Source organism: Dipodomys ordii, unplaced genomic scaffold (genome assembly GCF_000151885.1).
Source record: "Dipodomys ordii isolate 6190 unplaced genomic scaffold, Dord_2.0 Scaffold76, whole genome shotgun sequence".
Lineage (NCBI taxonomy): Eukaryota > Metazoa > Chordata > Mammalia > Rodentia > Heteromyidae > Dipodomys > Dipodomys ordii.
In genome coordinates, this window is record NW_012267292.1 from 5,365,710 (window position 1) to 5,392,038 (window position 26,329).

Here is a 26,329-nt window from a genome sequence, read left to right on the forward strand (position 1 = left end):
GTTTTGCAATCTAATCGTCCATCAAATTTGCTTTCCAGATGACATTTTAAAAATATAAATTATTGTCCAGTTTCATTGTAAAGCCTTTGAAGAATTCTCTCTCTAGATTGCCAGGGTCAGAATGAGGAAGGGTCAGTTTTACATATTACAATTTAATGATAATGTTCAAGGGCCTGTATATACACAATGAAATGTTTTTGAGTGGATGAATGAATTTCTTGTGGGTAAAAGGGCTAGCAAATGCTTTTCTGATTCCCTTGTGGAATGTTGTTATTTTCCTCTTAGATCCAGAAGGCATGGTTGGTGTCATGTGGAAGGTGATTGTTTTGTTGGTCCTCTTGATGGTCATCCCTGGTGATGGACTGTTTCGCTCCATGTACCGCAGTGCCCAGGTTTCTGTGCCTCCTACGGGAAATTCAGGAAGGCCGTTATATCTTACTCCTTATATTGAATCTGAGATGATCAAGGAAGGTGAGTTTAAGTCAGAAAAGCGTTGGTATGCTTTCTATATTTCTTTTTTAAAGCTCTTACCCCAAGGTATGCAAAATACATTTCACTACTTTTACTCAATTGTTTTATTCCAAATAGTCATGATTTGGTATCATCTATTGTATGAGTTTTAAGCCAAAATGAGAAATAATGACAGTTGGATTATTTGCTTAGTTGCATTGCGGCATTTTCTTTCCTTCTTTTTAGTTTTATTTATTGATTTTTTTTTTGAGACACTGGGATTTTAACTCAGGGTCTCTTGCTTGCTAGACAGCCTATCACTACTTAAGGAATGTCCTCAGTCCTTCACCGATTTTTCAAATAGGGTCTTGCTTTGTGCCTGGGCAGGTCTGGCCTTGATCCTCCTATTTACACGTCCTGAATAGTTAGAATGGTAGGCACGTACCAACATGCCCGGCTTTTTATTGGTTCAGATGAGGTTTCTTGAATTTCTTGCTTAGACTGGCCTTGAACCACTATACTCCCATTCTTTTTTTTTTTTTTTTTTGGTTTTTTGGGTCCGGTTGTGGGGCCTGAACTCTGGGCTTGGGCGCTGTCCCTCAGCTCTTCAGCTCAAGGCTAGCGCTCTACCACTTGAGCCATAGCGCCATTTCCAGATTTTTTTTCTTTTTGCTTATGTGGTGCTGAGGAACTGAACCCAGGGCCACTTTCCCAGCCCTATACTCCCATTCTTAACCTCGCAAGTAGCTAGAGTTATAGGCATTAAATTACCACACTGAGCCAGAGTTGCAACATTTCTATTTATGAAATGAGTGAATGCCGGTCCCCCAGTACATTGGCAAGGCTACTACTAGCCTTGAAATGTAACTGTACATTAAGCTTAGCATTCTGCATAAACTCATTTACACATCTCAACAGAGAGCAGTGTGCACATTTTACTCGTGTGAAAACAACATCAGAAGAAAGCGAAATTACTTGACAGAGCTCACATAATCACCAGCTTGTGGACATTGGCTTCATGCTCTCACAGTGACCCATACCCACTCTGTTGTGTCCCTCACCTGCCAAGTACAGATACAGCTGAGACCTCAGGCTCCTTGTTGATAAGATGGAAATTTAACAGCTCACTCAACTTTCAGGAAAGTTATGAAAAGCCAGTGGGGTGGGGAAGAAAATGGCTTTATTTCTAAATTCTATGTTTTACTATTATAATTATTGTTACCAAAAAAGAAGTAGGTTTCATTTGGTGTAACCAGAGACAAAATTTATAATATGAATCTGCTCTTAATGTGTTGGGGTCAGTTACTTTAGTGACTTTAATTGACTTGATCTTTTCTTGGCAGGAAACTTAATAGACCCCTGCACTGTATAATAAAATATTATTCAGGTAGCCATTTTGAAAACTGTTCAGAAAGGAAAGCAGAGAGGTAGAGTGGTCACCAGAGGGAGCAGTGGGGTCAGGAAAGGGTCTTTAATGAGGACATGAGAGTCAGGTGGCTCACACCTGTATTCCTAGCTACACTGGAAGATGAGATCTGAAGGTCATGGTTCAAAGCCAGCCCTGGCAGAAAAGTTCATAAGACTCTTACCACCAATTGACCAGTAAAATCCAGAAATGGAGGTGTGACTCAAGTGGTAGAGGGCTGGCCTTAAGTTAAAAAAATCCTAAGGGAGAGCATGAGGCTCTGAGTTCAAGCTCCAAAGCACCAAAAAATAAGTTTGCTGATAGAAATGATGGGTTAAGTGGTGTTGGTTAGAGGAACCAATGCTGGAAGTGTTGAATAGAGAAAACATAGAGGAGTGACATTTGCTCAAGAACAACGCCAGCCCTGTCCAGGGGTTTGTGCCTGTGCAGCTAGTAGATTGGTAGATGGGAAGGGGCACCTGATAAAAGAATTCTGGAGAAATTATCATTTTAAAGATAAAGAATAAATATACCTACATACTCCAGAATGAAGTTTAAAAGAAAGCAAATGTTCACCCATTTCTAGTGTTCCCACAGCCAATAAGATGTCATCTATTTCTGTTTTCTTTAAAAGTCAAGGCATTTTTATACTTTAGGATTTTTTGTTCTGCTTATGTCTTTTTCTAAAACACACTAGCTGACACGCCATCTCTTTTCTAAAAGAAGGTAAATACTCTTTGATGATGTATTGAATGTATTCTAAAAAGGCTTTATTTTCTCTTGATGTAAAAAGCCATAAAAAGATGGTTGACAGCCTTAAACAAATCCAAAAGGGCAGCAAGTCAAAGTCAGCATGTGACCGAACTTACCACATTGGGCCATAAGCACCCATTTCTGCTTCCTCATTAAGGTCTGATGGGCCACATTCTGCTCACTAACAATAATCACATCAAATCTTTATGTGAGAGCTAAAGAGAAATTAAAATACTCATTACAACCATGTCCTATCTGCATAGGGGCAACCAAGATGTACATAGGTCATATGACTTCCCAAGGGGAGGCAGGTAATAAAGCTAGCATTGCAGAGACTGGAGGACATACAGCTTTCCCCGCTTCTTCTCTGTGCTTGCCTGCTATAATTTATTTTTATTTGTCTATGAAGCTATTGTTTTCTGAAGTGACCAGGTGCACATATGTGAAACAATGAAGGAATAAGGCAGGGCATAATAAAATGCTAAAGTACTCCATCCAAGCAGGAAGTTTTGAGAAGTAAACTGTCATTTGACATAACTCAAGGAGAAAATAATAATAATAATAATAGAGTATTAAAAAGCACAAATAATTAACATTTAGCAATTATATCCCTAATACTTAGCACAAGTACCTGTATATAATAGGCACATAATAATACTTATGACCAATATGGCTAACAAATATGAGTAAATCTGAGTTCTAACCATGTCCCAGGCATTGTGTTTTACAACCATTAGCTTATTTACTCCTCAGAGGAACTCTAATGAAGAATATGCAGTTATTATTCCCATTTTGCACACAAGAAAACTAAGGCATTCTCTTCCAGAGCTTTGCAACTACTAATTATCAGAGATAGAATCATAACCTATGCCTGCTAGCCCCAGAGCCTAGGCTGTGGACTGCTGTACTGTGTGACTAGCCCCAGATAGGATGGTGCTGTGTGAGACCTGGGGAAATAGAGGAAGATCTGAGTGTGTACCAAATGAGGGAAACAGCTTAAGGGTGAATGACTACCGTGTGTCTGTGTCCTGCACCTGTTAGAACCAGGAATATTGGGAAATCTACCTGAGAGATTGTCTACATCCCTGCTCCTCATCTTTTCTTGCTTATGGACATCAATGGCTATGGACTAAGTAATATTGGAGAAAGATACCAGGAGGTGGTTTTGTCTTCTATCTTTCCATAGCACGCCCGGCACATCTTCATCTTATGAGTGACATTGTTTAAGATATAAAATCTGTACTTGTCACTTTCTCATGTTCTGTTATACAGTCAAAATCTTTGGATGGAATTTCAAGTGACTGATCCAAAGCTGATACATCTGGGTATTCAGATGTGTCCCTGACAACATAATTAAGGATAATTTTATTCATTTGCTGTGGAAGTTCAGGAAGCGCTGGACAGATGGTCAGCTTGCTTCCTGCAATCCCTTTTGTTTATCGAGTTTGTCAAAACTCCAGAAACGTGAATCTTAATATCACAATAGAACATTTTTTTTGGAGATGAACAGTAGTTCCCAAAACCACAAGGGAAATTTTTATTTTCTCCTTTTGTTCCCAATTAGTTGGCTTAATTTTATGTAATTGTAATTACATGTTTACGTTCTCTGCAGCTAGAATAAATCCTTATTTTCTGGAACAAAATGTAGGAGGCAAATTTTAACATGTTTACAAACAGTACATTTTCACAAACTTTAAAGAAAATTTTGCAGTTAGCCTTTATGTATTATTGTTGTCTGGTGATATTTTGTACTGTACTGTATTGGGGATAACAAATGTTTGTGAGTTTTTAATGTGCACCCAGATTAGCTGGTGCTAGCCTTTCTTTGGCCATACTCCAATCTTTTTTCGGAGGTGGGGGGAGTGGGGGGCAGTCATGGGGCTTAAATTTAGGGCCTGAGTGCTGCTCCTGAGCTCTTTTGCTCAAGGCTAGTGCTCTAACACTCTGCATCACAGCTCCACTTCCAGTTTTCTGGCAGTTAACTAGAGATGAGAGTCTCATGACTTTCCTACCCAGGCTGGCTTTGAACTGTGATCCTCAGTTCTCAGGTTCCTGAATAGCTGGGATTATAGGCATGAGCCACCAGCACCAATAATCTTGCAAGTGTTAAATCACAAAACATGGTTACCAACAGTAAATAACAAAGGGAGAAGTCAAATCACTTCTAAGAAAACCTTTTCCTTTTCTTAAGCTGTTTTTTTTTTTTAATTTACATGGTGAGTCACAGTGTCAGAACGAGAAAAACACCTACATCTTGGAAATTTTCCACATTCCATTAATAGACCGGAAAGACGAAAAACATTCAAAATATATGAAAAGTTTTTTTTCTCTTTTTATTTTTTTGTCGGTCGTGGGGCTTGAACTCTGGGCACTGTCCCTGCACTCTTCAGCTCAAGGCTAGCCCTCTACCACCTCAGCCACAAGCCACTTTCGGTTTTCTTAGTGGTTTATTAGAAATAAGAGTCTCACGGAGTTTCTTGCCCAGGCTGGCTTTGAACCGCAATCTTCAGATCTCAGCCTCCTGAGTAGCTAGGATTACAGGCATGAGCCACAGGCGCCTGGCTGTTTTTTGTTTGTTTGTTTATTGCTTTTGTTTTGTAACTTTTGATTATTTTTACTGTTACTTGATGAATGGGAATTTCAAACCTTTCACTAAGTAAAACACTTTTTTTCATGGACTACAGAAAAGATCTAAATTTCTTAAGAGATCTTCCAGGTCTTGTCTTCCCTAGGGGAATGTAAATCAAGCTAATGCACAGTCTATCTGACCTGCTCTAAGTTCATTCATTTTCTTTCCAGCCATCCTTTCATTAGCATTCATTCATTAAAAAGTGTTCTTTGCTGTGTGAAACAGCATGTATCCCAGGACTTACACAGACAAATAAGAAATTCTCTGCTTGCCAGTAGCTCCCAATGGAGGAGAAAAGGGATCAAATGTGCCTAACTACCAGGTAACAGAGAAGCAACTTTGGCTTCCCAGTAGGGAGGGATGAGTAAGCATCTGACTCAATTTCTGGCAGGCCAGCAGAACCTGTGCTGTGCTGGTGTCTGAGACAGATTGATTCAATCATCTCTCACCCATATTCCATTCCCTCCAGCTCTTTCCTATTATATATTTTCTCTTTTTCTTATTATACTTTGACCTCTCTCATTTTTCTCTGTCTTCTTTCTTGAATTGCCTTCTGTCCATTTACCTTTCTCTGGTCCAAATCTCACCTATTTCCAACCCTCAGTTTTTGCTCATTTGCTCCCCTGATTTCCTCTCTCAGGGGTGGAGTGAGATGTGTCTGATGATCTTTTTATGAGTTGAAATTAAAAATAAAGAAGAAAGAAATAACAGTTGGTCAGAATAATGAGGGAATAAGAAAACACCAGCAAATATCACTTTTCCCCAGATTCCTCCTTTTCCTTTGTTCTAGAATTCTCTGTCTTTCCTTGGCTGTTTTCTTCTGTATGGGATCTTAATCCACTTTCTGCTGCTATACGTGATGGACAGAGTAATTGCAAAGAATAAAAGCTTATTTCAGCTCACAGAATGGAGGGCTAGGAAGTTCAAGATTGAAAGGTGAATCTGGTGAGGTCCTTCTTGGTGCTAGTTACTATGCCTAGTACTGAGACAGCCTCGGGTATTACTCTGAGACCAAAGTTCCTAGCTCAGGTCTCTCCTCCTTTTCTTGAAAAGCAACAGTCCCATTAAATGAGAGACCCACCTTTAGAATTTCATTTAATTACCTTCCCAGTACCCTACTTTAAAGTAGCATAATCAAATTATTAAGCTTACATTCTCTTGATTCACCACAATGGGGTTAAACATCAATATGAAGTGGTTTTTTGTTTTTGATTTTGTTTTGTGCTGGTTCTGGGGTTTGAACTCAAGGTCAGGTCTCTATTCCTTAGCTTTTTCTTACAAGGCTGGTGTCCTACTACTTGAGCAACATACCTCTACTTCTGGTTTCTTGCTGGTTAATTGGAGATAAGGAATCTTTAGCTGGCTAATTGGAGATAAAGGGTCTATGGACTTTTCTGCCTTGGCTGGCTTTGAATCATGATCATCAGATCGTAGCCTCCTGAGTAGCTTAGGATTACAGGTGTGAGCTTTGGTGGAGATATTCAAGCCCTGACAGGAGAATTAAGTGACCTTTCTCTGCAGCTCTGCAGAGTTTGCAATAGATTACCTACCCTGGGAGAACTGGGCTGAGATAGAAAATCTCCCTGAAGTCTAGACTTCATTTAAGATGACCATCCACTAAGGATAACCACAACTCCCATTGGATACATCCTCATTTCCAGTCCAACTGCCTGCTCGGCGTGATCATCAGCATGTTCTTATTGATGCTCACAGAAAGGCTCTTCCACCCTGTATGGATGGAGTCAGTGTCTATATTTTCCACAGGAGGAGAGGCTCAGAGGTGAAATGGCTTTTGGGAACTCTTGTTAGGATTATAAATCAAATTTGTCCCATTAGGGAGCCAATGCTCTTTTTACGGTGCCAGCCCAAGTAGGACTTCCAAGTTTCTGCCTATTGAGACCCTTCCTCTGTCCCCACCTCCTCTGCTCCCAGCCACTGCTCATTGTGAGTGTACGCATGTCACAGATGACTTTTCTTTGTAGACTTTTTGTATGGAAACTTTTTGATCCTGGGAACCCACAAAGAGTCCACTTTTCATAACTTGGAGGCTAAATGCCTGCCCAGAGAGCCACAGAGCTGCCCACCTATGCTAAGCCCAGCATAGTATTAGGGAGAGGGAGCTGTGTTCTAGAGGAGATTCCTCTTTCGGTAGGCATGTGCATTTTAAAAGAGAAACATGTGTCCTCAAAGCCATGGTGTACTGGGGACAGGGTAGCAGGTAGGGCTTTTATCACCTATTCTCTTAGGTGTAAATATTCTCTCTGTGCTGATTTCTCCCCATGGATCCATGATGGGAGGTGGAGGCTCATTCACACTTCCAGAGCTCATCACGGAGCCCATCTGTAGTTGGTAGTAGTGTGAAAGGATCAGCCTTTCTCCTTTATGCATCCCTATTAAATAGCTTTTCTGTAGGGATTTAGTATTTACTGGAACACATTCTTTCTCTCTACTAAAGAACTCTTCTCCCATCAAACTTCTATTTCCTTCCTATTCCTTGCTACTCACTTTTCCTTCCTTCTCCACGCCTTTCCCAATCACCACTCCTCCAACTTCTCATTACTTAGATTTTCAATAATGTCTAATCCGGCATCACTGTGACATGGCAGGAATAGGAATATCCCTGCAGTCTGACTGCTAAATAGACTTCCCAGCTCTCCATTTCCCACTGTGTGACTTTGGGCACGTTACTAAACCTCCCTGTGCTTTACTTTTCTCATCTGTGGAGATAATAATTACATTTCTGGCATAATATAAAGCCCTTTGGACAGGGGTCTGGTGAGTGTTATCTTTATTAGTATTGCTTATTCCTGGACAACGTTGACTGTCTAGACATTCTCTCTTTGTCACTTTGCTACCACAATAAGAAAGCCAGGACCTCTGTTCTCTGTCTCTTTCCTGTTGTCCTGTTTGGTTCCTTCTGAGTATGTATGAGGTCACCTCTTGCCTGCCCCCCTACTCACCATCTTCAATCTCCTCAACTGGTCATGTGCTTCAATCTACTGCCTTTGGAAGACATGGAAGGCTTTTGCTGTCCTGAAAATGCGACTGTGTGGCACACGGACTCTCCAAGACTGAAAGTTGTGTGCTTACGTTAGTTTCCCTGCACCTCACTCTTACGTGTTAGGTGACTTTATCTTCCCTTTTCTTGATGTCCTAAGATGAGCACATTGGTTGACTCAAGATGTTACGGTAAGTAATATGTTTTTCTTTCAGAAGTTTTTTTTTTTTTATAAAGCTCATAAAGTGTTTTTTGATCCTACCCCCAGAAAGGCTTAAAACTTTTCTTTGCTCTTGGGACAACTGTGAATGAGGCATATGTAGGATCTATGAGAGGGGGGACTGGGATCTGCTAGGTTGTGGTTTCTTCTGCTAAGTCGCTCACAGCCTTCTGATTTCCCTTAGCCCCCGTCCGGCTGCTCAAAGGGGAATCTCACTTAGGTGGAGAAAGCTCACATGACATGAATTTTAATCTCTGGGTAATTTTTTTCTCCTCACTAGGGAAAAGATTGAGTTTGGTCACTCCTTTTCAAGGAATTAAAGTGAAGAGTTTCTCCGGCTACATCACTGTGAATAAGACTTACAACAGCAACCTCTTCTTCTGGTTTTTCCCAGCTCAGGTAGGCTCAGGAGGTACCCAGCAGAATCAACACCTGGGCGCAGGCTTGGACCAGGGAGGAAAAATGTTAGCCTACTGACCCCAGCTTTTTTTTTTTTTTAAGAAAAAAGGAACAACAATCTTTTAAAATTGTAGCCTAAAAATAAGTGCTAGCATTTCTGTTTGTATGATATTCCTGTGTAAAGGCAGGAAACAAATGTTTGTGGAGGTATTGGAGGGGATCCAACCTTTTAAATTTCTTAAAATCTTATTTGGGATATTAATACAATCAACGTCTTCCTGTTTCTTGCTATCTTTTAGTTGTTTTAATTTAAAAACACTTGGGGAATGGGCGGGTACTGAGGAGCCAAAGGAATGGAAGATGGCTAAAAATACCAGGAATTATATGTTGCAGCCTATGTAGACTTAGCCCTCCTTAGCTGACTTGTCTGCAGAGTGGAGCAATCCCTATAGACACAAGTGGGAATGTATGAAGGTCACAGGACACTTCTTCATGAACTAGACACTTTAAAGGTAGGGGATCTGCTGGGCATATCAATAGAGGTGTTGATCTGCATAAGCAAATTTTATCCCATCATAGGATAATTTTCAATTTTAATTTGCCAAATTGGATTTGCTTTTGAAGCCAGAGAAAGCAAAGAAAACTCTATCCCTGTGGAGAGTGGTATTTATATTTGCATATGATTTGCATACAGCAATGTTGCATATATAATAACTGGGTAAACTGTTTACTCTAGGGTCATTTTTAGGTTAAATTGTTTTTATTGGTACTGTTGGATGTGTTTTTTGACTTCTCAACCAATTGGCCTCTTATGTAGTTGACCCCAAGGAAGTCTGTTCTCTGTGAAGTGGGTGGGAAGGAAGCATGTGAGGAATGGAGAATTCCAGATACTTTTCAGTTGGGTCCACAATAGTTCTTACTGGACGGTTCTCTGGAAGGTTTTATGAATCTCTCTGTCTCTCTGTCTCTCTGTCTCTCTCTGTCTCTGTCTGTCTGTCTCTCTCTCTCTCTCTCTGTTTGATGCTGGGGTTTGAACTCAGGGCCTGGACATTGTCATTTAGCTTTGTTCTCTCAATGCTGATGCTCTACCACTTGATCTATAGCTCTACATTCAGGTTTTTGGTGGTTAATTGGAGATAAGAGTCTCATGAATTTTCCTGCCGTACTAGATTTGAGCTGCAATTCTCAGAGCTCAGCCTACTGAGTATTTAGGATTACAAGTGTGAGCCATTGGTGCCCCGCTTTGAATACATTTCTTATTTCTTCTGTGTTGCTACTATTCTATGAGGTGAGTGAGGTGTGGAGAGAGCAAAATATAAGGAGATGCTCTGTCTCAGATTGGAGTAAGAGCAAGGTCAGCACCTGAGTGTCAGCGTGCTCCTGTCTCCTTCTGGACCATCTCTGGACCCATCTCTGGACCCAGTTGAATCCAGAGGGCCTAGGAGTCTGAGATGTGGCCCATAGAACATTCTATCAGGGCCAAGTACAGAACAGAGAGGGTTGATAATGGACCCACAGGAGTAGTCAGGAAAGTGACCAGTCCACAAGCCTTAGAGGCTTGACACAATTAAGTCTAAACTATGACCTCATTGTAACAAGTGGAAAGGACTCTGAGTTTTCTTCTCTCTATTCCTCTCTTTTTTCTTCCCTCTCCCTTCCTTCTTTCCTTTCCTTCCTTATTTTCTTTTAGGTTACAATTGTATTTATTTCAAAACTCAGGTTTGTACTCAAATCCACAACTGATTTGAAGTTTTTGTTTTCAGAATCATGTTTCCAATCATTCATTATTACTTAGACTTAGTTTTCTGTGGCCGCTATAACAAATTGCCACAGATTTGGTGTGTTGAAACAAGATACATGTTATTGTCAGTTTATTTATAGGTCACACTGGTCAAAATTCAAGGCACTGGCAGGGCTGTGATCTCCCTTGATGCTCTGAAGGAATGCCTTACAACTGTTTCTACCCTCATCCTTGGCTCTCAGTCCTTCCCTCTACCTTGAATGCCTGCAATGGAAGATTGAATCTTTCTCACATTGCTTTACGCTGCTTTTCTCCATGCCTTCTCTGACTCATCTTCTGTTTTCTTCTACTACTCTTAAGGACTATGGTAAGACAATCTTATCTCAAGATCAGATGATTCATTGCCTTAATTCCATTAGAAGTTTAACTCCACTGTGTTTAATGCGGTAACAGGATCCTAGGATCAAGATATGAACATCCTTGAAGAACTATTCTACTTAAAATGAATTTTGACAATTTTCTCTTTATTAGTGATTCTCAACATGTTATTTACTGGTGATTCTCAGGTTTGACTGTGCTTAAAAGCTACCTCTGATTTTACTCAGAGATTCAGAGGGCAGAAGCTCTGTAATTGGGAGAATCCCACAAGTCGCAGAATTACCAAGTAGACCATGCTTTGGGAAACCCTTTCTCCAGCCTATGGACCACTGCCCTGTGCCCATAGCTTCAGCTCAATGGTGACCCAATGGTGACTCAATGGTGATGGAGTGAGTGTCCTATCTCTTGCTGCCATATAAGGTGAGAGTCAGAATGGGAGTCTGACAAAGCAAGTGTTACCTTTGGCAGTCAGTTTTCCTATTCCCCATGGGATTTTACTCAGACCTGCTGGGGTTCACTCTCTCTCACCCCCCCCCACCTTTCTGTTACACTCTACACTCCCAACCCCACCCCAGCCGGGGAAGCTTGATCTCCTCCTTTCCCTTCTGCTTTTATCAGTCAGTTCTGGATGCTAAATTGCTTTAGTACTGATTCAGATTTGTGAAAATAATGATTGATGGTGCAAGAAGTAATCAGACAGAAACAAAGCAAAATCCTAGAGTTTTTTTTCTTCTTGCTTCTGTTGCCTCTGAACAGTTTTGTCTGGAGTGCATGGGATCTGCAGACATTGTCAAGTTGCTGAAAGGTGGGGGGGGGGTGTAGATTCTGCACTTCTTGCTGGATGCATGACTGAGGTCTAAAGCTATTTACAGTGAACAATGGTGGGCCAGTCGGTTGTTAGTTTCTTCCCCTTAATTAAGTGAAAACCTTGCTATGTATCTACTAGCCAGGTTATGTTCTTTTAGGTCCAGTAAATAGTCATAAATACATCCTAAGATAACCCTGGAAGACATGGGCAGGAGGCAGTCACAACAGGAAAGAAAGCCTTTAAGCACAGTGATCATTTAGAATCATTTGACAAGCTTCAGGAAGGGGGGCCAACTTCTATAAAAAGACTACACTACAGACAGGTGTTGCTGGCAGCTGGGATAGATTGTCCCTTACTGGGAAGGCCACATGTAAAGCCAAGTAGCTGACGCTTCCAGCTGTAAGTTAATGGAACAGAACCAGTTTGGGTGAAGCAGATAAAAAAGGCTGTGAGAAGGAAAAGCAGTGGTCAACAAGACAAGGGAGAGTCTCTTTCACTTGGCAGAAATATGAGTTCCTTGCCTGTCATAGGGAAGCAGCTGACATTGTCATCAGTAGAGAAATGACCCTTCAAACAATAATAAATAAAGCAGAGAAAAATAGAGATCCAGGAAGGATGCCACACTTGTAATATCCTCTGAGTAATTTTCTGGGATGCTGTTTCTCAAATTAGTTTTGTTTTCCTGTTATTTCTGTGAGACTCTCCTGTTGTATACAAATCAACGTATAATGAATTCTAGAAGTCAAAATTGTTGGTGTGCAGTGGGAATGCTGCAGAAATGAATAGCATTCTGCATGGGGGGAAATGCACAAAGCCAGTAAAAAGGCAACCATCAGGCCAGCCAGGGCCAGGCGCACTGCAGGTGTGAAGCCCTTATTTGTGAGATAGGACTTGCATGAGAACTGTAGGCAGGAATTCTTCCCATATAAGCTACACCTTTTCTTTGTTCAGGGAGCCACTGGCTTCATTGCTTTTTGTTAGAGCTAAATCTCCCTGATTAGCTGTTACACACACACACACACACACACTCACACGGGGATGGGTCACTTGTGACTGTGATTCCCTACTAGCTAACCAGGAGGACTTTAGTCTGAAGCAAGCCTTGGGAAAAGTAAAGACCCTATCTGAAAAAATAACTAAAACAAAAAATGACCAGGGACACGGTTCAAGTCAGAGAGTGCCTCTTTCAGTAAGCACAAGGCCCTCGTTCAAACCCTAATATTGCTAAAGCAAACAAGCAAACATACAAACAAAAGCAGCCTAGGAAAAGGTTTTTTAAAAGGAGCCCGGGATGCTGCCGTTCAGTGAACATTGACTACTTGCTAAACTGTTTCTTATTTTCTCCTTACAAGAACCTCATGAAGAAGCCATTTTTTTCTTCATCTTATAAATGAGGAGGATGACAGGGAATAAACAATTAACCTCAAACTATTCAACTAGAATGGACAGAATTGGGACTTAAAGCTTAAACGTTGTAGGCCTGTCCCAAAGAAACATAGGTCCCATGGTTTCCCTTATTTGCAACAACCAGTGTATGTCTGAGTCAAGCAGAAAAGGTCAGATAAGTTGATGTTAGGGAAATGAACCCCAAGATAAGTATTCAAATGTTTTTTTTCTTTCATGCAATTGTTTCTAATATATTTGTAAGATGATTTCTTTGTTGCTTTGTATGTCCCGCCCCCACAGTATAACCCCTGCTTTCACTGTATTTGATGTCAGTATAATTTGTGGAGGGGAAGGGCAAAAACAAATCATTTAAATAGGGATACAGGTGGACTCATTGCAACAATGAGATGTACAAGTTGTTATGTCAAAAAGGAACTTTACAACTTTGGTGGGCTAGGGGAGGATTGGGAAGGGGGGGTATGGGAAGAGATGGGAAGGGGAAACAAAGGAGGAGGCAACAATGCTTGATAAGAAATGTACTTGTTATCTTGCCCATGTAATTGTAATCCCTCTGTACGGTATTCTCACAATTTAAAAAAAAAGTTGTAGGCCTGTGACCTAGAAATTGTTGCTCGTGGCCATGAATGATGTGTTAGCTCCTAAGAAAAGTAGTCATGAGAAGCATGGAGTACAATGGTCACTTCTTAGGTGGTCGGGCTTGAATAGAAATTGTGACCTTAGTATGTATGCCCTAGGTGACCTTAGTAATTTTCCTGACAGTCCTCACTTCAAAATGAAGTCAAAGTAGCTACTTAGAAAAGATTTTGAAGCACCTCAGGTATTGTGGAGAAGTGCCTGACACAAAATGTTATTTTTATTGCAATTATTAATATTAGTTTGAGTACTATTAACACAAATACTGAGCAGAACTAAGCCAGTCACAATTTAGGAAATTAAAGAAGACAGGAAATACAGGAAATTCCAAATCAGAAGAACATGATCACTAGCCAACAATGCAGACTAATTTTAATTTGGTAAGGAAATTACTAAGTGAAATTGGAATTTTTCACATTTAAGAAGATAACAAGACATATAGGTTATTAGTTTAAAATTATCTTCCTTCTTGGCAGAAAGAGAAAGATATTTTGATAAGAAGATAGGGTAACAAGGCATTGATGGCTCATGTCTGTAATCCTAGGTACTAGGGAAGCTACGATCTGAAGATCATAGTTCAAAACCAATCACAGTCAGGGAAGTCCATAAGACTTTTACCTCCAATTAACCAGCCAAACGCTGTGCCTCAAGTGGTAGAGTGCTTGCCATGAACAAAAATGCTCAAGGACAGGGCCCAGGCCCTGAGTTCAAGCTCCAGGACTGGCACCCAAATGAACAACAGAAAAGAAGCCATGGGAACATAAGTAACTTAGATTCATTTGAGGGAATTTTTGATATCAGCACCCAAATACCACTTCAAGTGCCATAGAGCCAAACCTTAGACATTCAGACTTAAGCCTAAACCTATTTCCTGAAGGTCCTATCTTATTCCTTTGGTCCAGAAAATTTGGACCAGAATTTCTGGAATCCCTTTGTTGCTTTCTAATGGGTCAGATGAGGCATGCAAGTCACCGGGGGCAGTGTATGAGAAGCCAGGTGTTGGCTAACCTACAACCTGGAATTGACCATCCAGTCCAGGGGAAAGGAGTCGCTCTGATGCTTTTGATTCCAAACAAGGTGTCTTCTGCTGTGGTGGTGGAATAGTCCATTCCAAAGTTCACTGGGAAGCCTGCAAGACAGCACACCCGGAGAGGAAATGAAGTTGTGGAGTCAGGCCCTACCGGGCTGACACCTCATGTCAGCCACACTGCCTCTTCTGGGAGTCAGAATTTATTCCCGAATAGAGAAAACAAATGGAAGAGAACAGGGATTCTCAACTTGCTGCTGCTCATCAGAACTCTCCAGGTAGTTCAAAAATGACAATAGTTGCATGGTGGGCATTGGTGGATCATGCCTATAATCCTAGCTAATCAGGAGGCTGAGAGCTGAGGATCAATGAGGATTGCAGTTTGATCCTCAGACTGGGAATTAACCAGCAAAAAGGCCAGAAATGAAGTGTGGTTGAAGTGGTAGAACACTAGCCTTGATCAGAAAAAGCAAAGTCAGAGCAAGTAGACCTGAGTTTGAGATCCACTACTGGCACACTTAAAAACAGCAACAAAAAATAAACTACAACAAATGCCCACAGCTCAGGGCCTGGAAGTCCAGGAAATCAATATTTCTCACATACTGCACAGTGATCCCAGACCAGCCAGCCAGTCAGTGGGCTTACATTTGAGAAAAGAGAACTGGAAATCAGGACACAGGGATTTGAATTCTAGGCCTGCAATTCCTATCTGTTTCACTTGGGAGAAGGCATTGCTACATTCTGGGGTTCCATTTTCTTTTTAATAAAGAAGCAACAGTGTTCAACCTGGTTGCTGCTTAGGGTCCTGTCTCTGTCTTACACACTGCAGTTCTATAGTTTCTGTCAGTTTGTCCACAAGGCACGCTTAAATAGGCCACCTATTGCTTAAAAACATCCAAGAATTCCAAATCTGGGTGAGAGTTGAGTGCATGTGGCTTTGATTGTAGTTTCCTCCAAGATATTCTTTAAAGAGCTTTGTCCCTTGGTGTATGCTCTTAGTATGATTTCCTCCTTCACTGAACCAAACCGAGACTGGGCTTTGTAATCACCACACAATAACAGAATTGATGGTGGGTGACTTCTTGCTTAGATTATACAGGACCTTGCTGTATGTGCCTTGTCTCTCCAATTACACCTTCAGAGGGAAACTGGTGCCTTGCTGGAAGAAGCCATGTGGAGGAGCTCACACACAGAGGAAGTGAAGCCCCCACCCTCCAGCTAACACCAACCTTGGAATAGGCTCTTCCAGGCTCAGTCAAGCCTCCAGATCACTGAAAGCCAGTTGATGATATGTGGACAGCAGCCACCATGAGAGACTCTGACCTAGAACCCCCAGCCAGGCATCCCAATCTGCTAACTCATCAGGAAAAGGAGGGCTAGTACATTATTAGCATTGTTTTCCACCACTTCATTTTGGAGAGATATTACCCAATATCAGATGATGAATTCTTTGGTATCTTATGACGGGAATCTACCTCCTAATCTTTGGAATGAGAAACTACGGAGTGGTGTCTACTATGCCAGGATTTCTGTGTCTTGTTATTTTGCCTCAACTCCAATTTTCTCTTACTGGCTCCAAGTTTGAAGCATTCTTCTTCTTCAGTGAGCATGATGTGCAACTTTGTCAGTAGAGGGCGCTGGTGGGACATTGCAGGAAGAAGTTGGCTTCTCTTCCTGTTAGGTCTCCCGTGTTTCGCTTTTTCTTGGTCTGGCTACCCAGTCTGTCCACAGTCTGTGTAGAAATACCCAGTAGCACTCTGCTGTAGCTAAGCATCCAGACCACCAAGACCTTCAGCAGGGCTCTGGCTCTGGTCTAGGTGATCACCTGATCACAGACCTCCCCATGTAGCCCAGAATTGCCTGCCAGCAGGCTCCTACAGCCCTGTCCTCTCTGCAGAACTTCTCACCAAACTTGGCTATTTTCAGACCAGGCAATACCTTTTACCCACTACCTTTTCCAACAAAGTCTGGGCCACAGCCTTGGCAATCACCCTCACCTTCTCCTTGTGAGTTTATCTATCAATGAGCACTCTCTCTTAGGTGAGGGTATTCTTTAGAATTCTTTTTACATGCTTCTGGCTTGCTGCCTACTGTAATTTTATTATTCATATGCAGTTTCTTGTTCCTTAATGGACACAGGACACATGTTGGTCTTGAGTGATCACTGAGGCTCCCAGAGCGGCAGGCCCTCTAGTGATCTATTCCCATTTTTTTCCCAATGGGGTCGCTGATGCCATGCCAACCAGGGCCAGAGAAAGCAATGAGATTTATAACAGAAGTAAAGGTGTTATAAGCTAGAATTACAAATGAAAGTTACAGTGTGGTTTTTAATCTTATGATTGGGCCCTAAGAGCTGTAGCTACGACTTATTTCTCTCTTGCTCAAAATGATATTGGGCAGGAAATTAGCTGCTCTCCTTAGAAAAGCAAGGTCTTTCTGGAAAGGCCTCAGGAGTCAGAGGAGCTAACCCTTTGTCCTCAGCCCTGCTTTGTCTTAAGACCACAACATCATTTGCTTCTTTCTTCGCTCTTGGCAGCTCAACATACTTTGCTTCTCTTGTAACTTTAGTGAGTAGGCCACACTACATTTTCCAGGTCTTTTTAGATCAGGCATAACAAGGATTAGCCAACCCTCCTCCTGGAAGTGCAGTATTATTGGCTGTTTGGGTCATGGGTTCTTCCTTGGACCATTTGGTGAAATGTTTGGTCATGTGATATAAAAATAATTATGGACCTTCTCCATGATTCATGAAGAAAAATACCATTCTTAGAAAAAGCATGTAAGAGGACACTTTTCTTAAAATGTGTCTGTTCTGGGTGGCTACAGACACACTGGTGGGAAGCAAATACCAGAGATGGCAGATGTCGATGTCTTGTTCACACTTCCCTCTGTGTCTTTGCCATATGCTTGTGGCATCAGGAATCCGAATGAACAGAGGGGATGTGAGATGGAATAGAGAGAAGCTAAAATCTAGGTATCGGTAGCTTGCACTTGAAACCCTAGATACTCAAGAAGCTGAGATGTGAGGATCACAATTCAAAGCGAACCAAGGCAGAAAAGTCTGTGTGTCTCTTATCTCCAGTTCACGAGCACAAATCCAGATTTGGAGGTGTGGCTCCAGTGTTATATTGCTCGCCTTGAGCAATAAAGCTCAGGAACAAAGCAAGGCTCTGAATTCAAGCCCAGTACCAGAAAAACAGAAAAAAAGAAAGAAACAAACAAACAAACAAAGAAGGAAAGAAAGAGAGAGAGAGAAAGAAAGAAAGAAAACTTACACACCAACTCCATTCATAGGTGTATTTGAATTGTGCCAACACCTTTATGTGTCCACTGCCCTTTGGAAAATGAAGAGGAGAGCTAAGTGAACTTCTCATCCATTTTCTTCTTGAGCATCTAGAAGGAAAAGTGGGACTTCTGATCTATCCTGTTCTTTCTAAAGTTCAGCCTTCTGGCAGGAAGCACAAAGATAGAAGCCACTGTAACTCCTGCATGAAAGAGTGAGAGCCAGTGAGAAGGTGAGAACAGAGAATGAGTGAAAGAGTCTTTGGGCCTGAAGGCGGCTCAAATGGATGAGGCAAGTCAAAGGTTGATCAGAGTCAGGCAGAGCATGAGAATGATATGAAGAAGGCTTGGACAGGATTTTTTTTTTAATAAAAGGTAATTGCGAAAGCTAACTCTCCACATGAGTGATCACTGTACTGGAGAAAGATTCCTTACGACACAGATGTGTAAGAAAGTTATTCATATAAGTTGGGAGTATGTGCATAGAATTAAAATGATAGTAGATAGCTATTAAGCATTCTAGTTCCAAAACTAATTGCTTTAAATTAAACATTCTGCCTTGATTAACACCATTAGCATGGCAGCTGAATATCAGTGGAACTAAATCTGTAAAGCAAAGTTCAAGTCCATTCAAACATACTTGGGGGAATTTAGAGACATTTACTTGGGGGAACTAATGACTTCAATTAATGTAGAACACATTACTTAAACCAGGCAAATGGTCTGCCTCTGCCTGTACAAGGGAGGAGAGGCCTTAATTAATTTACTAATTGCATGCCTAATTTCAACTATTGCCATTGATTTGGATCTGTTAGAAATTCTGTAGCTGTTTCTGCTCACCAAGTCCGATGTTCCTTATTGGGACAGAGAAGAAAGGATGGCTATCACATTTGCTAAGACACCTGAATTTCTCTGGAGACACCCAAGAAAACCTTCTCGGTCAGCCGGGCACCAGTGGCTCACACCTGTTATCCTAGCTACTCAGGAGGCTGAGATCTGAGGATCATGGTTCAAAGCCAGCCTGGGCAAGAAAGTCCGTGAAACTCATATCTTCAATAAACCACCAGAAAACCGGAAGTGGTGCTGTAGCTCAAGTGGTAGAGCACTAGCCTTGAGCTGAAGAGCTGAGGGGCAGTGCTCAGGCCCAGAGTTGAAGCCCCATGACCGACAATAAATAAATAAATAAATAAAACCTTCTGGGTTAAAAAAAAACAACCATATGCCATAAATGTACTGAATTAGACAAGTCTTTAGCCCCTACCCTCATCATATTAACTCACTGTTTCAGTGATGCATTTATGGCTTGAGAAGAATGCTGTGTCACTATCAGAAGTGATAGTGTCTGCCCTCTGAAAAGCAGTGGAACAGATTAGTACTAATATAGTTTCATTTACTTCAAATGACCATCCCTAGATGGTGAAGAAGTGACTGAGGAGCATGAGGACTGAAGGAAAACCCACCAAACAACCCATTTTCCTACACTCCTACTTCCTACTCAGGCCATCTATAAATTGCTAGCATCTATCTACTCCAGTATCAGTGAACATTTGCTGAACACATATCACATACCATTGCTGGGCTTTATGAGACATAAATCACCTAATCCTCCCATCATCCATCCATTGTATGCAGCAATGGTTGATCCCTATTTTAGACAGAGTAGATCTTCCTGCTATCTTGAAGTAGTGAAATTCACCTCTGCAGAAAGTCCAACAGTGGATAACCTACCTACCCCCTCTAGGCTGGAACAAGTCATTGGAGGAGAGGCCCAGTTCATGAATCTGCCACCAGGGGTCGCCCAAAGCATTGAAAGGGTATCTGAGGCAAAACCATGGTGGTTTTTTTTTGTTGATTTTTTTTTACTGAGGAAGGACCTATATTTGTGAGAAGTGGGAGCCCTCCCCTTGTGTTATTAGAGAGACTTCTCATGTAAAAGACTTAGATTCCTTTGCTCTTTCTGGAGTATCTAGAATTTATTTATCCATTCATTTTTGATCATTAGTTCTTGTTGTAGTTCTCTGACCTATCAATCATTAATAAAGGTTAATTTTCTTTTTAATTATATGTTTTTTTCTTAATATAAATGTTTATTGGTAGTATTATTCATTTTCTCGGATCTCAGCTCCCATGTTACCTCGTAATCAGATATCTTCCTTGGGTATTAACTGTGGTGTCCCTCCTTCCTACATAGCCCATCTATGTAGTTACTTGTTTAATGTCTGTCTTTGTACTCCATGGGCTATCACTTAAAGAGTAGGTAATTAAAAATCTGGAAAAATGAACATTTCTATGGCTATCTGTAGGAGTCAGATTACTGAGAGTGGGGGGATTTAAAAATATATATTAAAAAACTTTAGTTAAGAATAATTACTCTGTGGATAATAAACAATTAAGGAAAAAATTTAAACTTGAAAAAGTTAATGCACAGATTATGCTTGTTTGTATACACTTTGAATCATAGCTAGGATGCAATTAATGTTTTGCAACACTCACTGGACCCCGAGATTCTCTATTTATGTGTTTTTGTTCAAAATGTGTAAGGTAAGGGCTGGGTCCACTGGATTATCAAAATTGAGGACTCAGTATATTGCCCTTGAAGACTGTCCAGAATGTTACATCATTACTGTGACATAATTAGAACCAACTATCACAACCTCATGGCATGATGGCATAAGTCATATTGACATTGAAAGTCTTCATGTTATCCATGAACTCCTGAGTATCTAGCATTAATCACATATATCTTCATATCTGGTACTGGACTTGGATGTTTGCACATGAGGGTGCCTCAAGGGCCATGAAACTCATTCACCTTCTTCAGGAAAAAGCACCTGATAAGGAGCCAGGTCAGCTGAGGTTGGAGGCATGCGCATGTGTGCTCTTATTATTCCAGCATTCCAAGAATGCAGAGTCCTAAGCTTTACAATTGCCTAAGAAAGGTGTTTGTCATGGGAATGTTTGTAATGTGGCCTCTCCCACTAGTTTTTTTTTTTTTCTTTTTTCTCAAGAGCCCAAAGATTCCTTTCTTCCTGTCAGGTCACAGGAAGGGACATAGAAAGCTAGGGGAAAATAAGGAGGTGGGTGAAGACCAGAGGCCATGGGCATCCTAAAGGGTAAACACAATCTGTCTACCTCACAGATTCTCAGTCCTCCAGACACATGAGAACCTCTTAGGAGCTTTTGAGAAAGGTGGAGGGCTCCTGCTCCTACTCCAAGCCATAGGATTTATAGTCGTTGGGGTTTATGCCCATGCAGAAGTATTTGTCAAAAAGACAAAAAGCTCTCCACATTGTTTTAATAAGTAGCTGAACTAGAAAATCACTAACTCACCGCAGCTCACGGTGGCCCTAGAAGTTCAAGTGGGGGCCTGGCTGTTCCTTGGAACCATTGAACTCCAGCATCTCACCCTCGCTGGAAGGTAAGAGGAACAGGGGTCACTTCCTTCTGGTACCCATAGTTTTTCTACTTTCTAGTATTTGGAATTTGGCCTCATGGCTGAGTGTATATAAATAGAAGGTGGTCCTGGTACTTGGCATTAAATAGCACTAGAGGATCTAGAGGAAAACACTACATGAATATTCAAACAAAACACACATCAGGGCTCCTGGCAGGTTGACATAGAACTGGTTCTTCTTGTTGTAGCATGATTTCATGCACACTTTTAAAACAGTGTCTAAGAGAGGCTGTGTGGTAGGGATCAGAAGCCATTTGTCAGCTGAGGAAACTTAAGTTGGAAGAAACAGAGGACCCGGATGTTATGACGGTTATGTGACCAAGCAGAGCAACAGCAGGCCTGGATCCCAGGTCCAGAGCCCAACGGCTCTGAAAGACTGTCTTTAGTGTTTCTTACTTTGATGTATCAGGCAAGACCTGCTCAATCACATGACTAGTTCATGTGACTTATTTACTTAAACAGTGAATCGGGAGACCTGAATAGTGAAGAAGTGACTGAGGAGCGTGGGAACTGAAAAGCAAGGAAAACCCACCAAACAACCCATTTCCCTACACTCCCATTCCCTACTCAGGCCATCTGTAAATTCTAGCATCTATTCACTCCAGTATCAGTGAACATTGCTGAACACGTATCACAAACCATTGCTGGGCTTTATGAGAAGTAAATCACCTAATCCTCCCATCATCCGTCATTGTATGCAGCAATGATTGATCCTTATTTTACAGTTTAGTGAAGTGAGGCTCAGAGAGCTTCTGCAGCTGCATGTACTCACCCAGCTTGGGGCCACTAAAGTTTAGGATTAAATTCAAATGGTGTGTGAGGTCCTGCTCAACCCTCAACTCCTGATGCTGTTGCCAATGCTTGAAGTTACAAGCATTGATTGGAAGACCTGGTATGTGGACCTGTGATCTTACTGTTTCTACCTGCTTTCTTTTTCTTGTTGTTGCTGCGGTGTGTACACGAAATATTTATCTATTCATGCATTTATTTACTCATTTATTTGTAATCATGTTGATGAACATTTGGGTAGTTTCGATTTTTTTTTTAAATTTTATTTTCTTGTGAAGATGCTGTACAGAGAGATTACATCAGTAAGGTAATGAGTATTTGTGGGGCATTGTTACCCTCCTTTGTTTTTCTCCCACTATCCCTTCCCTCCCCTACCTCCCCCAACCTCCCAAAGTTGTAATGTTCATTTCCAACATAATGTCTTGTGAGTCTCATTGTTGTAATGGGTCATCCAGTGACCTTGTTTCAACATTTTCTTATTCCCCTTCTCCTCCCCAACTTAGATAAATGTGCATACAAGATGCAAGGTACCAAAATCAAATACAGTGACAACAGGGATATACCATAGGAGGAAGAACATACAAAAGGAACAAAAACTCACACAGTACATTAAAAACAACAATAAAGGAAAATTTCTTATGTCCATATCTTTGGGTTCATTTCGCTTAGTATCATCTCTTTTTTTTGTGGGGGGGGTCTGGTCATGGGGCCTGAACTCTGGGCCTGGGCGCTGTCCCTCAGCTCTTCAGCTCAAGGCTAGCGCTATACCACTTGAGCCACAGTGCCACTTCCGCTTTTTTCTTTTTGCTTATGTGGTGCTGAGAAATCGAACCCAGGGCTTCATGCATGCAAGGCAAGCACTCTACTACTGAGCCACCTTCCCAGCCCCTCGCTTAGCATCATCTTATATTGTCATATGTACATAGCTTTGAGCTTTTCTGCTCATCTAATAAATGGGGCAGTGTCATTCTTTCTGATCCAATTTTTCCCCCTCTTCAGGCTTGAACTCTAGGACTGGGCACTGCCCCTGAGCTTCTTTTTGCTCAAGGCTAGCACGCTCCCACTTGAGCCACATCGCCACTTAGGGTTTTTTTCTGAGTAGATAAGAGTCTCATGAACTTCCTACCTGGTCTGGCTTCAAACTGCAATTCTCAGATCTCAGCCTCCTGAGTAGCTAGGATTACAGGCGTGAGCCCCTGGTACCTGGCTTCCAATGTTTATTTTTCAAAATTACCACGAACATACTTATGCCAGACTTCTAGGACACATATTTGAGAATATTTCTACAAATATACTTAAAATGTGTGATAGTCATTCACACTTTATTGTGCTTTTATGATACAGTAACCGTTGGTCCACATTCTTTAGTTATGTCATCAAATGTTCTAGTGCTTAGAAGTGATCACCAGCGTTGGCCTCTCACAGCAAGGCTGCTGTCCAGACCACGCTGGGCCCACCAGCACCCTAGGCCCTCATTGCCTGTGGTGCTTGTCTTCCAGGTTCTTGGGTATGGCCTCCACCTGAGTTAGTCTCCCCTCCTCCCATGGCCTTCTCATCTTGTGTTGGAAGGTGGAGCCCAGCCACAAGGATCTCAGTAACACCTGTCATCAGTGCACACCGTTGATTATCACTGGTTCCTCTATTCCCTCTAGATAGAGCCAAATGATGCTCCAGTTGTGCTTTGGCTTCAGGGAGGCCCAGGAGGTTCATCCATGTTTGGACTCTTTGTGGAGCATGGACCTTATCTTGTCACCAGGAACATGACCGGTAAGTGTTGTTTGGACTGTGCTTCCTGTGCAGAGTATTTTGCCTGGATCTTTTGTCTGGTTCCAAAACTAATTCAGAGTGAATTCTGAACCATTGGGAATAGCTTAAGAGTTCCAGATTATAAAAACACAAACCTCTGGCAATGTGTATCCAAGAAAGAGGAGCTACACGAATGAGTTTCTAGCCTGGCTTAACTTTCTTCCTTGAAATTTGGGTGAAAGGTTCTAAGCTATTTTCTTAAAGTCTGCTGCTAACTTAAGTATTGTTGATATTTATATTACTAGTTGGGAGAGCCCTTGTGCATGGACCTCATGAGGGAATTGTATCCCTGATTATTCACACAAATGGAACACTTTATGGTTCAGGTCCTTTAAATAGTTTAGCAGAGAGCTGCATGGTTGAGGGTGAAGTGGAGGAAGGAATGAAGAGAGCAACATCTCACTAAAACCCAGAATCATCTCCATCATTTTTCTCAAAAGAGATCGTTTATTTTCTCTGGGTCAGAATTCCTAGTGTGAACTCATTGGTGACTCCTGCCAATATTATTTAAGTTCTTTTCTTCCATGTTGGGTGGGAAGAAGAGAGCAAGAGGCCTGGGTGGCGGGTGGAGTGATTAATCAACTGGAAAGGTAGGCATGATTGCATTGGCTCGTCATGAACCATTTGCATGGGGTTTGCTTTCCAGGCTTCCACTTAGATGTAGAAAGCTCCTGGGTAGAAAAAAAAGTAAAGGAAAAGAAAGAGAGCAGGGAAGGGAGGGGAGAGGAGGAGAGAGGTATAGAGGAGAGGGAAGTAATGTTCAGATGTGGTCTGTGATTCCTCTTCCTGAGAGGCCAGAGAGTGTCTTGGGCTCTGAACCAAGTAAAGCCTTACCTTCAATGTTTCCTTGTAAATCAGTCTAACTCCTTCTTTATTTTCATAGTTCGTGCCAGACACTTCTCTTGGACCACCACATTTTCCATGCTTTATATTGATAATCCAGTGAGTACCATACAACACTCTAAAATACCAGTCTGGTTTGTCTTGTCTGTTTCCTTTCAAGTAATTATAATCATGTGCTAAATAATGATATTTTGATCAATAATGGGCCATAAGATTATAGTGGAGCTGAAACGTCCCTCTAATTCAGTAGATTCACTATCTCTTTTCAATGTTTATGTATGTTTAGCTACTCCGATGCTTACCATTGTGCTCCAGCTGTCTGCTGAACCTAGTACAGTAGTAAATGCACAGGAAATAGACTGTGCCATTTGGGTTCATTTGAAGTGTATTCATCATGTTCTTACAACATGGAGTTCAGCAAGGATGTATTTCTCAGAAAGCATCTTTATCATTAAGCCATGTGTGACTCTATAATGCATGATTTTATTTAAAGTTGTATGACTTTGTATAACAGAGTGACTTTGAATGGTTTCTGACTTTGTATACATTGTATGACTCTATTTAAAGCAATGTACGATTCTATTCTAAAAAAATAGAGATAGGTGTTGCATTGGTTCACCCTTTTTCTCACTGTGATTCCTCTTCCCTTCCCCAAATCAGATAACTTTTTCAATCTTTTTTATATATTTTTATTGTAAAGATACTGTACAGAGTGGCTAGTTACATGAGTAAGGTAATAAGTACATTTCCTCTTGAGCATTGTTACCCCCTCCTTTGTTTTTCTCCCACAATCCCTTCTCTCCCCACCTCCCCAGCTCCTCCCTTCCCCACCAAAGTTGTAGAGTTCATTTTTAACATAGTGTCTTGTACATCTCATTATTATAATGGGTCAGCCTTGTTTCAGCGTTTTGTTATTTCCCTTCCCCTCCCCAAATTAGAAAAATGTATATACAAGATGCAGGGTACCGGAATCAAATACAATGACAGGGGTTATACCAATAGGGAAGAACATATGAAAGAAACAAAAGAAATAACATAGTACTTTATAAGTACATTAAAAACAACAGCAACAAAGATAAAACCTCTTGTGTCTCTATCTTGGAGTTCATTTCTCTTAGCACCATCTTCTATGGTCATATGTGCGTAGCTTTTGACCTTTTCTACTTGTTTGGTAAGGTTATCCTAGACATATACTAGTTATTGCAAATAAGGTAAACCATGGGACCTATGTTTCTTTGGGCCTGGCTTACTTCACTTAATATAATTTTTTCCAAGTCTTTCCATTTCCTAACAAACGGGGCAGTATC

The 26,329-nt window shown here is 41.3% G+C and overlaps 1 protein-coding gene across 1 annotated transcript in view; it reads left to right on the forward strand.

Annotated features, from left to right (window-relative positions):
* Positions 1–296: 296 nt before the first annotated feature.
* Positions 297–26,329, forward strand: part of Cpvl (carboxypeptidase, vitellogenic-like) — a 117,379-nt gene continuing 91,346 nt past the window's right edge. Inside the window, exons 1-4 of the mRNA XM_013024387.1 lie at positions 297–471; positions 8,736–8,854; positions 24,026–24,140; positions 25,063–25,121. Coding sequence (XP_012879841.1) covers positions 297–471; positions 8,736–8,854; positions 24,026–24,140; positions 25,063–25,121 — 468 coding nt within the window. The remainder of the gene's footprint in view (positions 472–8,735; positions 8,855–24,025; positions 24,141–25,062; positions 25,122–26,329) is intronic.